This window comes from Cnephaeus nilssonii (genome assembly GCF_951640355.1).
Source record: "Cnephaeus nilssonii genome assembly, chromosome: 12".
Taxonomy (NCBI): domain Eukaryota; kingdom Metazoa; phylum Chordata; class Mammalia; order Chiroptera; family Vespertilionidae; genus Cnephaeus; species Cnephaeus nilssonii.
The window spans coordinates 72,014,603-72,034,946 of NC_137083.1; the positions used below are offsets into that span (position 1 = coordinate 72,014,603).

The 20,344-nt window shown below is 41.3% G+C and overlaps 1 protein-coding gene across 3 annotated transcripts in view; it reads right to left on the reverse strand.

Annotated features, from left to right (window-relative positions):
- MET (MET proto-oncogene, receptor tyrosine kinase) overlaps window positions 1–20,344 on the reverse strand; it is a 158,581-nt gene that overhangs the window by 12,231 nt on the left and 126,006 nt on the right. For all 3 annotated transcript variants that reach the window (XM_079786107.1, XM_079786106.1, XM_079786105.1), the window contains 7 exons: window positions 18,150–18,296; window positions 15,672–15,828; window positions 15,340–15,480; window positions 8,459–8,689; window positions 6,507–6,587; window positions 4,234–4,415; window positions 610–719 (listed from right to left, as the gene is read on the reverse strand). In XM_079786107.1, the coding sequence (XP_079642233.1) occupies window positions 610–719; window positions 4,234–4,415; window positions 6,507–6,587; window positions 8,459–8,689; window positions 15,340–15,480; window positions 15,672–15,828; window positions 18,150–18,296 (1,049 nt within the window). The remainder of the gene's footprint in view (window positions 1–609; window positions 720–4,233; window positions 4,416–6,506; window positions 6,588–8,458; window positions 8,690–15,339; window positions 15,481–15,671; window positions 15,829–18,149; window positions 18,297–20,344) is intronic.

A 20,344-nucleotide genomic window follows, 5' to 3' on the forward strand; every position in this document is an offset into this window, starting at 1 on the left:
CCTTTGTTTAAGTGGGCTTTTTTTATGTTGTCACTGTGACCAAAACCAAGGTCGGAAATGAATAGCACAGCTCTCTCGTTCACATATACTGTAAGTCATGAATCAGCGCTCTGCAAGGGAAAGCACTGAATCGATTACAAACTGTTGACTGCTGTATTATACAGCCCCGGCAGCCAGACACAAATGACGTTCTTTGAATTCATTCCCAAAGACCATTTTTGGTAGGGCTCCTGCAGGCTGGCTTCAAACCCACTCTTGGGAAGTGACAACATGTTGGTATTTGTGTCATCAGCTCTCTCCTTTTCGCTGTAAAAGGCTGGAGATCAAATTCTACCTCCCAACACTAATGCAGTGTGAAACCACAACACGGAGGCCCACTTTGGGGAAGGAAAAGGGGGAAAGCACAGAGCAGCTGTTAAGACCCCCTCTGGAGAATCCCTTTTTCATTCTCCATCTGACAGAGACTGAAAGCCCCTCCTACATCCCTAGTGCTTACATGTGGATTTAAAACGATAATGGAAATAAAGGACTTTTGTACGAAAAACAGGGGAAACAGAGTCCTCCTTTTCACTTAATTTGGACGGTGGGCACAGAGATTCTTGTACTTACATACAGTTCCTTGCAGCCAAGTCTCTGTGGACAAACTTTTTGCTTGCGAGGTATTTCATGCCTTTGGCTACTTGAAGACCAAAGCCAATAAGGTCTTTTACAGTTGGGTTCTGCAATCAAAGAGAATTGGAAACTCATAAACTAAGCATCTACTGTTCTAGCGAGGATCTCAGAATTCTGAAATGTTTATAAGAACGCCCTGTTGATTGATAATAGCAACCATTTATTAAGTGCCTACTGTTTGCAAAGCACCAGGCTAGATGGTTTATAAATTTGGGCTAATCCTCATATACTTCTGGAAGGCAGGGGTTCCATTTTACAGATGCAGAACTGGAGGTGTTTTAAAACGTGGGTTTTATAATTATTCAGGTGTGGTGAAGCCCACGGATGGGAGACAATTGCCATGGAAAAGATAGTTTGTTCTAAGCCCCAGGAGGCGGGGGCATGCCCTGCCATGCAAGCCCACACAGGGTAGCACCAGGCTTGGCCAGGAGACAGGTGAGGCTGCATTGCGGTTTCTGTGGGAAGAAACGGGCAAGCAGGGTAAGCAGGCTTGGACTTGGGTAGCTGGGATAATTTCAGCAGGGGGCTCAGGCGCTGTCCCCAGTTGTCTGGTACCTGGCCCTTAAATGAGCAGGGCAGGGCGACAGTGACCTAGAGTGTGAGAGGCCTGTAAAGGAGGTGGTTGGGGTTTGGGCTCTGGAATGGCTCACCTCTGAGAAGGTGAGTTGTTCACCATCTCTGGGAATTTGCTAGTCCCGGGAGGGGCAGTTTCTGCAGGTCAGTGAGGCCCCAGAAGTTAGAGCCTCAGAAATACATGGTTAGCCCTAGCTGGTTTGGCTCAGTGGATAGAGCGTCGGCCTGCGGGCCGAAGGGTCCCAGGTTCAATTCTGGTCAAGGGCACATGCCTGGGTTGTGGGCTCAATCCCCAGTAGGGGTCGTGCAGGAAGCAGCCAATCAATGACTCTCTCTCACTAATGTCTCCATCCCTCTCTCTCTCTCCCTTCCTCTCTGAAATTAAAAAAAAAAAAAAAGGAAATACATGGTTAATACAGCAAGTTCAGAGAGAAATAAATTATCTCAAACACTCAGATGGTAAGTGGTGGAATTAGGATTTTAAACTAAACCTTTTAGGCTCCAAAGCCCACACTGTAGCCAAGTCACTCCCGTCAGAACCCCTCCCACATGTGCTGAAGCACAGCTCACAACTCCAGGGGCCTGGACCCACACAGAGAACAGGAACCTCATTCTCTAGGAACTCCCTCCACAGCGCTGTGTGGACAGTGGGAATGTCTTTCGTAACTACAGGAACTTTATCTGAAATCACACAGGAGCCACTGTGGCTGGAGCCTGGTCATCAGGAACAGGGTATGTGTCTTCTTCAGCAGCTGCTGTGGCGTTTGTGAACCAAAGAGGCAGACAGTGGGGACCTTCCAGGAGGGCCTCAGCATGTAGAGAGGCCAGCTCCTTGCGTTTCTCTTTCAGACACACCTACGCTAGTGGGTCATTAGTACGGACTCCTTTAGGTTGTAAAATAATAAGTCTCTAGCATGCTTTAACCCTGGGAGCAAAATACCTGAGAGAAGGTAGCATATCCAACCAGATGAACTTATCAGGAGGATGACAAGAATTAAAGTGCAAAAGTGGGATCTGTCAGGGCAGCTTTGTGCTTTGTAAGGTAAAGTCACCCTATCTGCAAACATTCATTGCCAGGGAGTATTTGATTCTGTTTGCTGAACACAAAATATTACTTATCATCCATTCTAGGCCTTATTTCCTCTGAGAAACAGACCCCAGGTTTATGAAGGTTTTTTTTTTTTTGTTTTGTTTTTTGAGTAAAACTATTCCATTAACTCCCAAAGGACCCTGGGCACAGGGGCTGAGGAGCCAGATGCCATCTATGTTTTCAGTTCTGGAAACTCCTTCCTCTTCCTCGCTGGTTCTGATCTGGCCATTACTTGCTCATCCTTTAGGTTCTACCATAAATGTCACTAAGAGCCCTGGCCGGTGTGTTAGAGTGTTGGCCTGCACACCAAAGGGTTGCGGGTTCGATTCCTTGTCAAGTTCACGTATGTACCTGGGTTCATTCACTGCCTTCAGTTGGGGCATGTGTGGGAGGCAAGTAGTCGATGTGTTTCTCTTCCACAGATCCCTCCCTCCCTCCCTCCCACCCTCCCTTCCTCCCTCTATACCTCCCTCCTCCCCTTCTCTCTGAAAAGCAATGGAAAAAATACCTTTAGGTGAGAATTAACAACAAAAAAATGTCACTAAGAAATTCTCATTTGTAGAAGCCTAACAACCTTTTTTGTAACTCTGAGCTCATTCGTTCAACAAATATCCACTGAGAGTCTATGGGCCAAACACCATTTTAGGTGTTAGAGCTACAGCAGAGAACATATACACAAAAAATCCCTACCCTCATGACTTTGCATTTTAATGGGATGTGTGTACACACACACATACAAACACACACACACACGTATATGTATACATATATATGTAGTTAGCTACTATTTACTTATTTTTTCTTATATGCATATATGCATAACCCATGGACACAGACGATAGGGTGGTAAAGATCTGGGGTGGGGGGGTGGGGGCAGGCTAGAAGGGGTCAATGGGGTTAGCTACTATTTATTAATTTATTGTCTAGCCTAGCACTATACAGCAGAAATATAATGCAAGTCAAACATATAATTTAAAAATTTCTAAAAGTCACATTAACAAAATAAAAAGAAACAGGTGAAATTAATTTTCACAATATATTTTTCAATCCAACATATCCAAAATGTCATTGCAACATGTAATTAACATAAATAATTATTAATATTTTACTTTTTTATGCTAAATATTCAAAACCTGGGATGTATTCTACACCTACAGCACAGCTCAATCGGGACTGGCCATATTTCACATGTGGCTCATGGTCACAGTACGGGGCCTCTCAGGCCTAGTGGATAAGAAGATGGTAAGCATAATGAGGAAAAATAAAGCATCAGAGAGGAGACAGATTGGAGGCAGGAGGGTGGGTTGGGTCAGCTGCAATTTTAGAAAGACCAGGAGAGCCTCATTTTGAAGATGGTATCAGGGCGAAAGGCTGAAGTTGAGATGTGTGGATATTTTGGGGAAGAATGGTTCAGGGAGAGGAAACAGCAAATGCAAAGGTCCTGAGGTAAGAGGGTGACTGGCAATTTTGAAGGATAGCAAGGGACTCATTTGTAATTAATTCTTCAATGCTTTTCCTTTTAGAGCTAACACTTCATGTGGCTTGTGGCTAATTACGCCTCTATGTCTCCTGTGTTGTGCCGTTTCTGGCTCATAGGAGGCCCTCAAAGATGACTAAATGTACCTATCAGGGCGATGGTGGAGCAAAGCTGTTTGCAGGGACGTTAAGAATCATTGCCCCTGGGAAAACCCTTCTAGGTGTCACTATCTTCCCACCAGGATAGAGAATTTTCAGGTACAAGTGAACTAAACCAGCTTTCGTGCATTGGAATGGTGCTAACATTTTACAGGCACTTCTTTGGCTAGAGCGCTTTGAAAAAGGTTCAACACAGGCACATTTTGGAAGACTGGCTGGCTTACCGCTAGTTTACAGGTTAGTAAGCTAGGACATATACTTACATGGGTCTCGTTTCTAATGAAGTTCCGAAGATCTCCGTGTTTCATGTACGGGAGTACCACCAGCGGAGACCCCTCACTTCGAAGGCAGATTCCCAAGAGTGAGAGCACATTGGGATGGCTGAAATCTTTCATGATGATCCCCTCAGTCAGAAATTGGGAAACTTCTCCTATGTCGGTGATCCCTGAGAAATCCAGTGGTGGAGACATCGATTTCATTACAGAACAATGAGTACTTTGTCATGTTCAGATAGGGAGAGCGATGGCATATAAAACCATAGGATTAAAAATAAATAAATATAATCATAGTTTTCCATCTTGTCCCGCTGCCTTATCCCCAGAGTGGTTTTTTTTTTTTATAATCCATCCGTGTGAATGATGTCGCCCTGCACTGTGCTTTCAAGTCATCACCTTGACACATTTTTGTAAGTTACAGTCTAGCTAGCAGTCAGTCTGTCTGGTGCAGAAAAGGAGAGGAAAGTTGGCCAGTCCATTCTGTAGTGACTGTTTAGGACAGGGGTTGGCAACTTTTATGTAGAGCCAGATAGTAAACCTTGTTTGGCTTTGTGGGTCAAATGGTTTCAAATGCTCAGCTCTGCCATCACAGTGCAGAAGCAGCCACAAGAAAAAAAGTGTCTAAGTCTCAATAAACTTTATTTTTGGAAATCAGGCGGCTGTCCATAGTTTTCCAACCCCTGGCCTGGGTGGATGTGAAGACCAACGGTGGCTATCTAAGTAGACTTTTTTTTGGTTTCTAGTAGTTTCTAACCATTTCCAGATAGAGAGCCTGAGGGCTTGACACGAGTCAGCATTAAGGAAGAATTAACAAGCTTTAATTTACTAATCTGACTAATGTCAGTCTCAGTGATGATATATTTTTTTTTTTACAAACACAATGCATTCTGGAACCAGGAAGTCCAAGAGATCAGTGCATACCAGGAGAGAGAAAGATTCCTGGGTGATAGCATTGTTCTTTGTCAATGGGCAGTAGTGCTCTCCTGTGAGGCAAATTTATTGAAAATCATACATAATCCATCCAATGTGTAGTTAGGTTTTATATAAACTGTCCCTTTAATGACCTTGTGATCAGACTTCCAACAAAATCAACCATGTAGAACACTACTTAGCATGAAGATTTACATGTCCAAAAGGCTGAAATAGTTCTGACAATAATGTATCTTGCAGAAAAACCTTTAACTTGTGCATTTAAGCTTATTATTCCAATATAAATTTGTGATATAGCTGGTTAACATTTTTCAGGATGCAGCAAATTGTAAGCACAAATTTGGAAATTTAGAATAGGCAAGCACATGGACTTGACATGTGAGATCTGTCAGTAAAGGTGGAGCCAGGGAAATGCTAATATGAGGAGTACACTGGGTTGTACCAGACAGTAATTTATGCCATAATTATGGTCATTGGTGAAGTCTTAGTTTATGCTTGAAAGCAGTGCCTGTTTTCCAAACAGAGTTGCATTCCATTTAAAAAAGAGTTTCTCAGTAACGACTCAAATTTAAAAAAAACATTCTAGCATTAAAAGGAGGGTGTTTCACTTGTTTAGGAAGTTTGTTTACGTGGAATATCTCATTCCCCAAAAATGCTGATAAGTGAGATATTACCACATTTACAACTTTTCAATTTTCTGCCAACATATTTTTTTGCCTGTTTGTCTTATTTCATTTTTTAAAAAATCTTTTTAGTAGAGGTTGTGGTTGAACAAATAATTATAGTAATGCCTCTGGGTAAAATGAGTCATTATTATTGTATGTGCCAACATGCTTCCAATAGTTTCCATGAATGTCACTTACAAAATAAATATTATAAGTCAAACATAGTTAAGTGATACTCAGCTCATCCAAGACTCATTTCTCCTACACTCTAACTTATGAGAGCCCTCAGATAATTTCTGAGGAGATATCTCAATAGGAATTTAGTCCAAATTTTCAGCAATAGATCCATAATTCCAGAAGTAGCTGATTTTTCCACAAGGGAAAGTGCAAATCAACATTTAATTATGAACTATTAATTTGCAAATCATAAAAGTGTATACCACTGTTAAATAAAAAGTAACAGCTCAGCCCATGTAGCTCAGTGGTTGAGCACTGACTATAAACCAGGAGGTCACAGCTCAATTCCTGGTGAGGGCACATGCCCGGGTTGCAGTAAGGGGCGTGCAGGAGGCAGCTGATCAGATTCTCTCTCATCATTGATGTTTCTATCTCTCTCTCCCTCTCTGAAATCAATAAAAATATATTAAAAAATAAAATGTAACTTACTATTCAAGGATTTCACAGCACAATGAATTTTCTTGTCATTGTTGTCCAACAAAGTCCCATGATATACACACCCAAAATGACCTACATGAAAGAGGGTATTTGGTCAGTGCTGCATTACTTTTAACTATGTAACAATTACTTACTAGGCACTTCGTGATCTTCATTTCCTTTTTTTGTACATGACCAAAGAGTACATTATTTTGTCTACTTCTGATGAACAATATTGCTGTGTGTGTGTGTGTGTGTGTGTGTGTGTGTGTGTGTGTGTGAATGCAGAGTGGGACAAAAGTAGGCTTTGAGTTGTTTGTATGGAAAATAATACAATAATTAATAATACAAGAAAAACTTTGTTTTATATAAAAAATTTTAAAATTATTTTTAAGGATCAAATATCATCTTTTAAATATGAAAATAAAGTTTTGCCTACATGAAGAAATAAAAGAAGCTCCCTATATTCCAATAAACTGAAATGAAATAAAAAATGTTATCGTTAGAAATAAGATCAGCATTATAGAGTAAGGATTTCCCCCATTAGTCACCAGTTAATATGTAACCCAGGTTGGCTGAAACGGAAAGGAAATTACTCAAATGAAGCACATTCACTCTGAGTCATTTCATCCAGTTCTCTCTGGTTTCAGTCATATCACCTTCCCAACAGTAGCCTTTCATCCAGTGGCAGTAATTTTCCCCGGAGGTGCCAAATGGCTGATAGCTGGGTAAGTCATCCATTAATTAATTTCTGTAGCCGGCCAAGACTCCCTGAATGCCTCCTATGTGAGTGTCAGGCATTAGTCTACCCTCTTATGATGCAAAGATGAAAAAAACAAAATAAAGCCTATGATCTCAAGGGCCCACATTCTACCGGGGAAGCACATATCAATAATAGTTAATATTTATAGAATCATTTATGATTATTACATTAAAATCAATGATTGCCATTTAGCACCTTTCATGATAAAAATAAAAAAAAAATCTAATTTTATAACGCATAGAATGAGAACATAATTAGTGAGGCTACACACTCACACTGGTGCAATTACTGGAATTTATAGGCTGGTGACAGCACTAAATTACTCTGACGTGAAACATGTGTATTAACAGCGAAGCTACTATTGGGAAGGGGGAGCAGGAAAAAATCTGGAGTGTGTGCTAGAGGAATGTGTGGGTGCTATCACAGGAGAATGGGAAGCCCCGTGCTCCTAGGAGGCAAACGGTCCTGCCAGCTTGTTCTGCACCAGGCTGGCAGGTGCCCGTGCTCCCTCCTGCAGCCCAGACTGAAGAAAAGGGACAGAGGCCCTTCAGTTCCAAAGGCCAAAGCTTTTTAGGAAAAAGGGCAGAGTGCAGTTCATTTCCTGGCTTCTGCTTGGTTCCTCTCCCTGGTAAATATGTCCTTTAAGGTGGTGTGCTAGCTATTATTGCTGCTTTGCCTGGCTTACTACAAATACTCCTTTTTGTATAAAGAAGCTGGAGTGCATTGTAGATGTGATATATAATGTTTCAGGTCAGGAGAATGCTATAAATTCCCCATCTTCTCATGCTGTCCAGCAGTGTAACTCTTACAAACAAGGACTTCATATAGTCCCTGTTCTCAGAGTAAAGGAAGACTGGAGGGAGACGAGTGAAAATACTGGAACTGAAAAAATGATGTCTCAGAAGGAAGTAAACGGCATCTTTTAAGAAATGATAGTTTAATTAGGAAAAAGGTGGGGAAGGAATATGATTTATTTTCTAGTATGTTTGGGAGATTATTAAAAGGCCTCCAGAAACAGGGGCAAGTCCCCACGGGTACTGTTTGCAGACCTGTTTTTCTGCAGAACAGAGATCAAGTGCACTTGCTATCACCGCTCTGTCAGTTGCTTTCTCCATTGTCTAAATTCCTAATCTGCAAAGGGAGAAGATAAAATGCTTACTGGAAAACCGTGTTCAACAAAAAGCTGAGTGGAAATACTTACCCCTTCCTATGACTTCATTGAAATGCACAATCAGGTTACTGGGCCCGATCACTACGTGCTGGACGGCCTGGACCAGCTCTGGATTTAGAGCACTGAGGTCAATGTGGACAGCATCTTGCAGTAATGGACTGGATATATCAGAGTCCCCACCAGTTAGGATGGGGGACAGGTCCATCAGAGGATATTGCACTTGTCTGCATGATCCGTTCTGAGATGAGTTAGGATAGTGATCTGCCAGATAAAGCAGAATTATTAGAAAACAATAGCAGAACCTCACTGTGGGGATGATAACAGGGGCAGAAAATTGAATAAATAATGAATCCTGAATTTTAAAATTAAAGAAATGATGCTTTTATCATTGAATGAGGCTAGGAAGAGACTTCACAAAGGAACTAGTTTAATAAAAATGGTAAGCTTGGAAAAGATACTGGCATACATATAAAGTTTTTAATAAATTTCCTTTACATAGATTAAGCATTAACTTTGACATCTTGTTTATTCTCATTTCCTTATACACTTCTCTTTTTATATATAATAAAAAGCCCTGTTTGAGGTTTACTTTTAATACACTATATTCTTAAACATGGGAAGCTGCACAAATAGTATGCCTTTTGAGCAACTAGTGTTAATTGATGGAATCTATAATAATAAAAGGGTAAAATGCTAATTAGACCAGACGTCATTCTGGATATCCTTCCTGATGAAGCCGGGCCGAAGGGAAGCCAGCCTGAGTCTCAGGTGCCTGTGGGCGGCCCAAAGGAAGCCGGCCTGGGTCCTGGGTGCCCACGGGCAGCCAGAAGAGGGAAGCAGCTTGGGTCCCGGTGCTGGAGGGAAACCGGTGCCAGCAGCCAGGGGAAGGAAGGCCTACTCTTGCATGAATTTTCATGCATCGGGCATCTAGTTAACTAATATTTCTCAAAACCTACATGGATTCCTGGCCAAGGAGAAATATGTATAGTGAAATATTTTACACATATATATTTAGAAGTGTATAATGGCTACATTTTCAGAACTGCAGCTTTTTACATTTGTAGTAAATTCTCTGTTGTATGATGCTGGCAGCAGATTCAGTGTTATCACTGTTTAGAGAAGGCTGATCGGAATTAGAATTGGGTTAGTGTGCCATCCTCATTGCTTGGTTGAGGGCACTTGGAAAGGAATCAGCATTCCATTAATTTGATCTTTACAACCAAAGCCCTTTAAGAGACTTGGGCAAGGTACTCTATTGCAAGGTGAAGCCTTTTCATTTCAGGGGTAAGGAATGGGGGGTGGGGGGTTGAGAATAAATTTCTTAATGCCAAACAGGGCTGAGAGGCCAACAGTTGCTTTCCCTTTTCCATTGGGAATCCATACATGCCAGGGAGAGGGCATCGCATCTACAGCAACATATCTGAAGATAAACTAAGCAGGGTATTGAACTGTATTAGTATCCTATACAATAAAAGGCTACTATGCAAATCGACCAAACAGTCACTATGACACGCACTGACCACCAGGGGGCAGACGCTCAATGCAGGAGATGCCCCCTGGTGGTCAGTGCGCTCCCACACCCGGAGCAACGCTCTGCCAGAAGCTGGGCTCATGGCTGGTAAACGCAGCAGCGGTGGCAGGAGCCTCTCCCGCCTCCATAGCAGCACTAAGGATGTCCGACTGACGGCTTAGGCCTGCTCTCCGGGGGAGCTGGCCTAAACTATCAGTCGGACATCCCCTGAGGGCTCCCGGACTGCAAGAGGGCGTGGGTCGGACTGAGGGACTCCCGAGTGCACGAATCTCGTGCATCGGGCCTCTAGTATAACACAAGGAAAGGGGGAAGGTATAGTGAGGGGGGGTCTCCACTGGTACCAAAAGATAAATATCACTTGTTTGCAAATGAGCAGGAGCATCAGAACTTGAGATTGGGGCATAAAAAGAAAGTTGATGGTACCCTGACTACTCCTAACCCCACTTAAGCCTTTTTCCGTATCTTCCACATTGAACAGTTTGGTTAATGACAAAGCAATTTGACTGGAGCAGGACATCGCAACAGCGGTTCTAGGAAAGCTTTGGAGCCACCTATAATTACAGTAGTCAGGGTCTGGAAATGAGACAGAGAGTGATTACCTAAAGGACAAACGCAGAGCACCCGGGGAGTACCGGACATGTTGATGGGTGACAGGAGAAGAGGGCCTTGCTAGCTGCCTGCTCCCTTGATCCCAGAGTCAAGTTCCCCAAAACCCTCTCCAAGGGAGAAGAATGCAACGGAGTGTCTCCAAACTCTCAGTTCCTTCACCTTCACTTCCCAAATCTTTGCACCTAGAGATCAGGGTTCTAAATGTCAGGGGCACTGAGATTGAGTGAAACCCTTGGAGAAGCTCAGGAAAAAAGTCCCCTGGCATGGAAATTCTATTGACCCTCGGGTGAAGTTCAAACATAGGCACAAACCATTTAAGCCATTAATGTGTGATTCTGGTGCAATGCCACCGAGAACACTAGGTCTGCATGAAAGACTGGTGAAGAGACTGTCCCCTCTTCAGCAGCAGAGATATAGAGGAAAGTTTTATAGTTGCCTCTTCATTAGGTGCTGGCTGTGTATTTTATTTTTCTCTCTGGATGATCTTCTTCTGCTTGTTTTAGTTTTCCATGTTTCCAGGGAGCAGGCTCAATGTAAGAAAGAAGATGAAAGATGGAACTCAAGCTTCTTAGCAATGTTGATAGAGGTTTGGTGAGTAATGAAGTTGAAAGAAGATTAAGTAAGCTTTTTCTTTTTTAAATTACTTGTGAATTTTAATGATCTTAGATTAGAGCTATTAAAGGTGAGTAGCTATATATATAAAAGGCTAAGTGACCGACCATCCATCCATCTGACCATCCGGCTGGTACAGATGACACATACTGGCAATTTAAAAATAAACGTTGACTCACACAGGCGCGAAACATATTAAAATATTTTGTATTTTAATTTTATAATACTATCTATATATATAAAAAGCTAAGTGATCAACTGTCTGTCCATCTGTCCATCTGACCGACTGGCTGGTACATAGGATGCACATTGGCAATTTAAAAATAAATGTTGACTTGTGCATGCGCAATACATATGAAAATATTTTGTATTTTAATTTTATAATACTATACTATATATACTATTTTGACATGTAATTTTTTGCAGTAACTTAATCACCACACAAATCTTTCTTCTAATTAATTTCCTTTCAATGTGCATGAATCTGTGCACTGGGCCACTAGTAAGACGATAAAGGTCTAAATTTCAAAACTATAAACTGGATTTGATTTTTCCATGTTGTTAAGGCCATGGATTTATAAAAAAAATATTTATAAATTTATATTTAGAGAGAAAGGAAGGGAGAGGAGGGAGAGAGAGAGAGAGAAACATTGATGTGAGAGTGTAGCATGGAATGGCTGCCTCCTGCACATGCCCTGACCGGGAATTGAACCAGCGAACCACCAGGTACACGGGTTGATGCCCAACCAACTGAGCCACACTGGCCAGGGCAGGGCATGGATTTTTTTAAAGGCAAATGGAATCAGGTGGGCAAAGGCAATATTTAGGTGTATCTCTATAGAACTAATATAAACTTCAAAATATAAGAGAGAATAAGGTTTAAAATTAAAATGTTAACTGCCTTATTGCTCTTGTACTTGTTTGGAGGAACAACCTCTAACTTTTCCTGTATCCACAACTGTCTGTGACTCATTTTATTTGTCCAATGGTAAATATTCAACCAGGGAAATCCTTGTATTTGACTCATGTCCTGTAACTTCTAAAGATAATGGAGCAGATACAATACAGACATTTTGCTTTTTTACCAGGAGATTTTAAATAAAACATTGTGAAATGTGCGGGTTAACCCAACCAATATTAAGCTTAGTGTTTTGCAAAGCAGATGATGCTAACCCCTCCTGTTTAAATCGCATACATGAACATTTTTATTGAATAAGACTAAAAAATATATTGAAGTACTGGAGTGCTGTGGGTAAAAGGCTGTGTACTAACAATTCAAAGGAGTACTAAAGTTATAATTTAAATGTTTGAGGATCAACATTTTGAGGTAAAAAAATATAGCAGTGCCAAATTATATTTAAATAAGTATAAAAGTTGGTCCAAAAAGAAACTCACTACAGACTGATTCATTTGCCTGTCAGCATAACTATTATTGCTCATCTCACATTCAGTTCATATAAGTATATCTCTAGTGACACATGATCTCGCTCATCTAGGGGAAATGATGAACAACATAGACTGATGAAAAAGAACAGAACCAGAAACAAGGAGGCATCGATCGGACTATCGGGCCTCAGAGGGAGGATAGGGGAGGGTAGGGGGAGGGGGGAGAGATCAACCAAAGGACTTGTGTGCATGCATATGAGCCTAACCAATGGTTAAGTTCAAGAGGGGGTTGGGGCATCCGTGGGGAGGGGTGTGGGATGGGAATGGGGGGATGAGGACAAATATGTGACACCTTAATCAATAAAGAAATTAAAAAAAAAAAAGACTTAACTACAACAAGGCTGTGCACACAGCCCACAAAGGGGTGCACCAAGAGTGTCCACCTCAGGTAACTGGGAAGGCTGAGCCACTGGGCCCTAAAGGACACCTAGCACTCAAAGCTACTCTACCAACTCAGGGAAGCAGTGAAAATGTGGAGACAAAGAAACAGATCACAAATGAAAGAAATGGAGGAAAGCAAACGGCTGGATACAGAGTTCAAAACCACGGTTATAAGGTTTTTCAAGAATTTCCTAGAAAAGGCCAATAAATTTAGCCAGACCCTCAAAGATATGAAAAAGGACCAACTAGAAATTAAACATACACTGACTGAAATAAAAAATATTATACAGAGACCTAATAGTAGACTAAAGGACCGCAAGAAGCAAGTGAAAGATTTGAAATAAAAAGAAGCAAAAAACACTCAACCGGAAAAGCAAAAAGAAAAAAGAATCCAAAAATTTGAAGATAGTGTAAGGAGCCTCTGGGACAACCTCAAGCATACCAACATCTGAATTATGAGGGTGCCAGAAGAAGAGAGCAAGATACTGAAAATCTATTTGAAGAAATAATGACCGAAAACTTCCCCGACCTGGTGAAAGAAATAGACTTACAAGTCCAGGAAGTGCACAGAACCCCAAACAAAAGGAATCCAAAGAGGACCACACCAAGACACATCATAATTAAAATGCCAAGAGCAAAAGACAAAGAGAGAATATTAAAAGCAGCAAGAGAAAAACAGTTAATTACCTACAAGGGAGCACCCATACGATTGTCAGCTGGTTTCTCAACAGTAACTATGCAGGCCAGACGGGAGTGGCAAGAAATATTCAACGTGATGAATAGCAAGAACTTACAACCAAGATTACTCTACCCAGCAAAGCTATCATTCAGAATTGAAGATCAGATAAAGAGCTTCACAGATAAGAAAAAGCTAAAGGAGTTCATCACCACCAAACCAGTATTATATGAAATGCTGAAAGGTATTCTTTAAGAAGAGGAAGAAGAAGAAAAAGGTAAAGATAAAAATTATGAACAACAAGTACATATCTATCAACAAGTGAATCTAAAAATCAAGTGAATAAAAAATCTGATGAACAGAATAAACTGGTGAATATACTAGAATCAGGGGCATAGAAAGGGAGTGGACTGACAATACTCGGGGGGAAAGTGGTGTGGGGGGGTGGGAAGAGACTGGACAAAAATCGTACACCTATGGATGAGGACAGTGGTTGGGGGGCTGGGGTAAGGGCAGAGGGTGGGGTGGGAACTGGGTGGAGGGGACCTATGGGGGGAAAAAAGAGGAACAATTGTAATAATCTAAACAATAAAGATTTAAATAAAAAAAAATAAGTATAAAAATAAATAAATATAAACTTTGTATTTTATCTTTTTCTGGGTTGTTAAGAACACTTCACAATTTCTTAACATTGCACTGAGATGATAAACACCTTACCTTTACTCAAATGATTTTAAAATTAATCTTCTTACAGATTAAAAGTACAAGTTGGAAGTTATGAAAACAGTCATGGGGATGCAAAATATAGTCATAGGGAATATAGTCAGTGATAGTGTAATAACTATATGGTGTAAGGTGAGTATTAGATTTATTGGGAGGATCCCTTCATAAGGTATATAATTATCTGACCACTATGCTGTACACCTAAAACTGATATAATATTGAATGTGAACTGTACTTGAAATATAAAAATTAACCTTTTTGTGAGAAGAGAGCTTAAAGACTGAAAATCTAACATAATGTATACATGAGTACATTTAAAAATAAGAGCCCAGTAATTCTATGTCAAATTAAATACTTTCTTGGTCAAAAAATAAATAAATATTTCTTTTACCTATACTAATAAAAGGTTAACCTTTTGCACTCGGATGTCAAGTGTGACTCGACACGGTTAGTATTAGAATAAAGGAATGGAGAAAAAAGCAAGCGAGTGCAAAGGGTTAATATGCTAATTAGACCAGACATCTTCCCGACATCCTTCCGGACAAAGCCATGGTGGTGGGGGCCAAAGCAGAGGCAGTTAGGGGGCGATCAGGCTGGCCAGGAGAGGGTAGTTAGGGGGCGATCAGGCCGGCAGGTAGGCAGGCGAGCAGTTAGGAGCCAGTGGTCCCAGGTGGTGAGAGGGGTGTCCGACTGCTGGCTTAGGCCCGGTGGGATCTGGCCTAAACTAGCAGTTGGACATCCCCGAGGGATCCCAGATTGGAGAGGGTGCAGGCCAGGCTGAGGGACCCCTCCCTCCCAGTGCACGAATTTTGTGCACTGGATCTCTAGTATTTTTATAAAAATATAAAGGCAAACCCCAAAATAAACAATAATGCCACAAACCCACTGAGGTGTATGTTTACGTATTTCTCAGAACAATAAACTGGAACATACCTTCCGGAAAAGTAGCTCGGTAGTCTACAGATTCATTTGAAACCATTTCTGTAGTTGGGCTCACACTTCGGGCACTTACAAGCCTATCCAAATGAGGAGTGTGTACTCTTGCATCATAGCGAACTGATTGACTGCCCTGGTCTTAAAACGGAGAGAGAAAGAGCTCGTTAAAGACTTGGCTACCAGGGGTCACAGCAGACCTTGGCTGACGGATAAGAATTCATAGGCTTTATGGATTGCATATACAACAGCACACATGAACTTACAATTTTAAACTGTAATGATTGCATTCTTAAAGTAATTCCTTAAAATAAACAATTAAAAAAATGTACCTTTAATGTGCTTCCCCTTTTTCAGCCACAGGAAAAGCCCAAGTAATAATAAGAGTATTGTTGATATTGTGACGCCACCAACAATCAATCCTGTGAAATTCTGATCTGGTTGAACGATCACTTTTCCAAGGACAGTTGAAGTAACTGCTTGCTTCCACTAAAAATGACAAAGGAGAGCCAAATTTAGCTGGCTATTTGAGATAGCTATAAAAGATACCACACAGGTTGGAGCACAGTCTCTGTGGGCCCCAGATACCACCTGGTTATTACTGTTCCGTAAGTGGCATGATTGCCTGCGGAGTAATAAGACATTCCTCAATTCTGCTTCAGTGTTTTAATAGGAAGGGGCTAATAATCTCTGAATTATTTATATGATATTTAGCTGTTTGCTTGTAACTAGGTATTAGGGATAAAAAAATAAATACAATCTTTGATCTCAAGTAACTGAGATATAAAAGGGAGATAAACACATAAACAGGTGATTATAACACAATGTTATATATCCCACATATGTATAAATAAATAGTAAGAAACAGAGACAATAGGATATTAATTCTGTCCTACAGGGTGGGGAAGAGGGCAAAGGACACTTACCATAAGAAGTAAATAATCATTATTATGGGACAATAAAGCCTTAAAATGTTTTAATATCAGTTTGGATACATAGAGGAAATCTTTGAGGTCCCTTCCATCTCTAACATTGTCTAATTTTTAGGATTTATGGTCCTTCTAAATTCTAAACTCTGATCTCATAATTCAGCCTTAATTTTCTATATTTTTTTGTAGTTTTCCATTTCATAACTTTTTAGAAGATTTCAGGAACCCTTTACAAAGCACTCATTCTTGGATAAACAAAATGTGGTATATCGGCCCTGGCCGGTTTGGCTCAGTGGATGCAGTGTCAGCCTGCAGATTAAAGGGTCCCAGGTTCGATTCCGGTCAAGGGCATGTACCTTGGTTGCGGGCACATCCCCAGTGGGGGTGTGCAGGAGGCAGCTGATCGATGTTTCTCTCTCATCAATGTTTCTAACTCTCTCCCTCTCCCTTCCTCTCTGTAAAAAAATCAATAATATATATATATTTAAAAAAATGTGGTATATCTATACAATGGAATATTCAGCCTGGTATATCCATACAATGGAATATTCAGCCTTAAAAAGTAATGCAGTTCTGGCACATGCTATAACATGGATGAACTTTGAAAACATGCTAATAAAATAAGCAGAGCCCTAGCCGGTTTGGGTCAGTGGATAGAGCATTGGACTGCAGACTGAAGGGTCCTGGGTTCTGGTCAAGGGTATATGCCTGGGTTGCAGCCTTGATCCCCAGTAGGGGGTATGCAGGAGGCAGCCAATCAATGATTCTCTCTCATCATTGATGTTCTGTCTCTCTCGCTTCTACCTTCCTCTCTGAAATCAATAAAAATATATTTAAAATAAGCCAGACACAAAAGGACAAGTAGTGTATGATTTCACTTATATGAAATATCTAGAACAGGCAAAATTTTAAAGACAGAAAGTAGGTTAGAGGTTACCATGGGCTGAGGAAGAGGAGGGGATGTGACGTACTGCTCACTGGTTCCAGTGTTCTGTTTGGGGTGATAAAAGACGTCTTAGCATTAGCTAGGGGTGTGGTTACATGGACAATAGTGTGAATGTAATTAATGCAACTAAATTGTGCACTAAAAATGATTAAATGGCAAAAATTGTTATATATATTTTGCTACAAGTTTAAAATATTAATAATGTAATTACCCCAAACCAGTTTAAATGTGTGAACTGTATGGTATGTGAGTTAATCTCAATAAAGCTCTTCAAGAAAAAAAAAAAAAGGATGTAAAAAAAATCATTCACTCTGATTCCAGGTTATTAATTTAGCTGTTTACATGAAGAAGTTACTGTAAAAATAGTTTAAATGTGTGAACTTTATGGTATGTGAGTTAATCTCAATAAAGCTCTTCAAGAAGAAAAAAAAGAATGCAAAAAAATATTTCACTCTGATTCCAGGTTATTAATTTAGCTGTCTACATGAAGAAGTTACTGTAAAAATAGTTTAATTTCTATTTTATTTTGTCCAGTGCATACATACATATTCTTTTGCTTATGAGGCCCATGCATTTGTTATCACTGTGGAAGGCAACAGTATGTTGGATCTGGCCTCCTAGGGTGGTCAGAGGTAGAGGCAGGGGCAACCTTGGATATGTCCTTATTCATCCCTAGACCAGATTTTGGCAAGAGTATGGCATGACGCAGAGGGAGTGTGGCTGGGAAGGACTTTTGAGATCTACCCCCTCAAGCTTGGGAAGGAGACAGTGCAACAAAAACTTCACTATTTCTAAAATAACAACCAAGAATCAAGGCTGAGCTGATGAGCCAAAGCTAGCACACAAATGAGTTTAATGATTTATTTTAAGCTTGCGAGTGACATAATTACACCAGCATCTTTATTTACATCATGAGAGGAATGCAGGAATCCCACCTCTATATTTAGCTCGCTGTTCAATTTCAGCAGGTCATTGGGGACCGTGCATAAAACAGCTTCAGAATGTGAGTGGATATTCTCACAGCTCTTATTACCAACTTTTAACACTTCACCTCTAACTGCTTCAGGGTCAATGTCATTTCCCTGGAAGAAAGAAAAGAGGCTGTTAACACTTCACAGTTTTGCAGGAAATACTAACAATTGTGAAGGAACATAAATATACTACAAACACAGGCCACGCTGTTTGCCAAGGCACATGAAACTCAGTTTATGATACTCCTCTCATGGGAATTTTGGGCGGCTGAAAGAAAGCATGATCTTTTTAGGGCACTAATTGTTTAGGAATCACAGCATGTAGCTTTCCATCGAATTGGATTTTAGAGAAAAGGAAAGAGAATTTTGGTTCACATCCTTACATCTAATGACCTCTTAGCCATAATCACCCCATTCATGCTCTCAGGGGTATTGATGGCTGGCAAAAAGCAAGCAAGACAGAGTCTTAGCTGTTGTGCTGCCTAGTGCAGGGAAACTCAACTTGGGCTTCACTTTTAGAATCACAATGAGCATTTTATAAAATACTAGTGCATCGAGAGACTCTGATTTAACTCATCTGTTAATATATTCCTGTCGTCCTTGAGTTAGGCAGTTTCCTTTCATCCTTCTCACACAGTTAAATCCTATACAGAAGTGAATTTATTGTTAAAGGAATTCCTGTAAGATGCCATGTGACCCTCATTATGATTTGAGAGCCGGGCTACATTATTTTGAACAATTAATTATATACACTGAGTGGCCAGATTATTATGATCTCTGAATGCATAATAATCTGGCCACTCAGTGTATATCATCATATATAATAAAAGGCTAATATGCAAATTGTCCCCTGGACCAGGAGTTCGACCAGCAGGCAGGCCGGCCAACTGCCCATGTCCCCTCCCCCTGGTCAGGCTGGCCAGAACCCACTCAAGTACAAATTCATGCACCGGGCCTCTAATATATACTATCTAATAAAAGAGTAATATGCAAATTGACCATCACTCCAACACACAATATGGCTGCCCCCATGTGGTCAAAGATGGCTGCCCCATGTGGACACAAGATGGCCACCACAAGATGGCCAGCAGGGGAGGGCAGTTGGGGGCAACCGGGCCTGCAGGGAAGGGCAGATGGGCGACCCAGGCCTGTAGGGAAGAGCAATTGGGGGGGACCAGGCCTGCAGGGGAGGGCAGTTAGAGGTGACCAGACCTGCAGGGGAGGGCAGTTAGGGGCAATCAGGCGGGCAGGGGAGCAGTTAGGCATCAATCAGGCTGGCAGGGGAGTGGTTAGGGGGTGATCAGGCTGTCAGGCAGAAGCAGTTAGGGGCAATCAGGCAGGCAGGCAGGCAGGCGAGCAGTTGGGAGCCAGCAGTCCTGGATTGTGAGAGGGATGTCCGACTGCCCGTTGAGGCCAGGATCGGGCCTCAACGGGCAGTCGGACATCCCTCGAGGGGTCCCAGATTGGAGAGGGTGCAGGCTGGGCTGAGGGACACCCCCCATGCATGAATTTTGTGCACCGGGCCTCTAGTGCACAAAATACACACACACACACACACACACACACACACACACACACACACACACACACACTGAGTGGCCAGATTATTATGATCGCTGAACGCATAATAATCTGGCCACTCATTGTATATCATCATATATAATAAAAGGCTAATATGCAAATTGTCCCCTCGACCAGGAGTTTGACCAGCAGGCAGGCCAGCCAACTGCCCATGTCTCCTCCCCCTGGCCAGGCTGGCCGGACCCCACCCATGCACGAATTCAATGCACTGGGCCTCTAATATATATATATATGAGTACAGTGAGTGGCCAGATTATTATGCATTCAGAGGTCATAATAATCTGGCCACTCAGTGTATTTATGTGAGGATTTAAAAAATTATTCAATTTGACATATTTAGCTAACTGAAGTTGCCATCAGACATTTATAAGATATTTTTTGAAGAAACCAACCCTGAGCATGGGAAAGAAGTGAAAACAGAGGGGCGATCTCTCACCTTAACAATTAATGAGTACAGTTACTTATTAAAAAGCCATTACTTGGAAGACAGGTATATCAAAGCACATTACTACTTTCCTTAGGGACAAAGAACAGCCAGCAGAGCTGCAGCAAACGCTGCTCTGCTTTTCATGACCTTT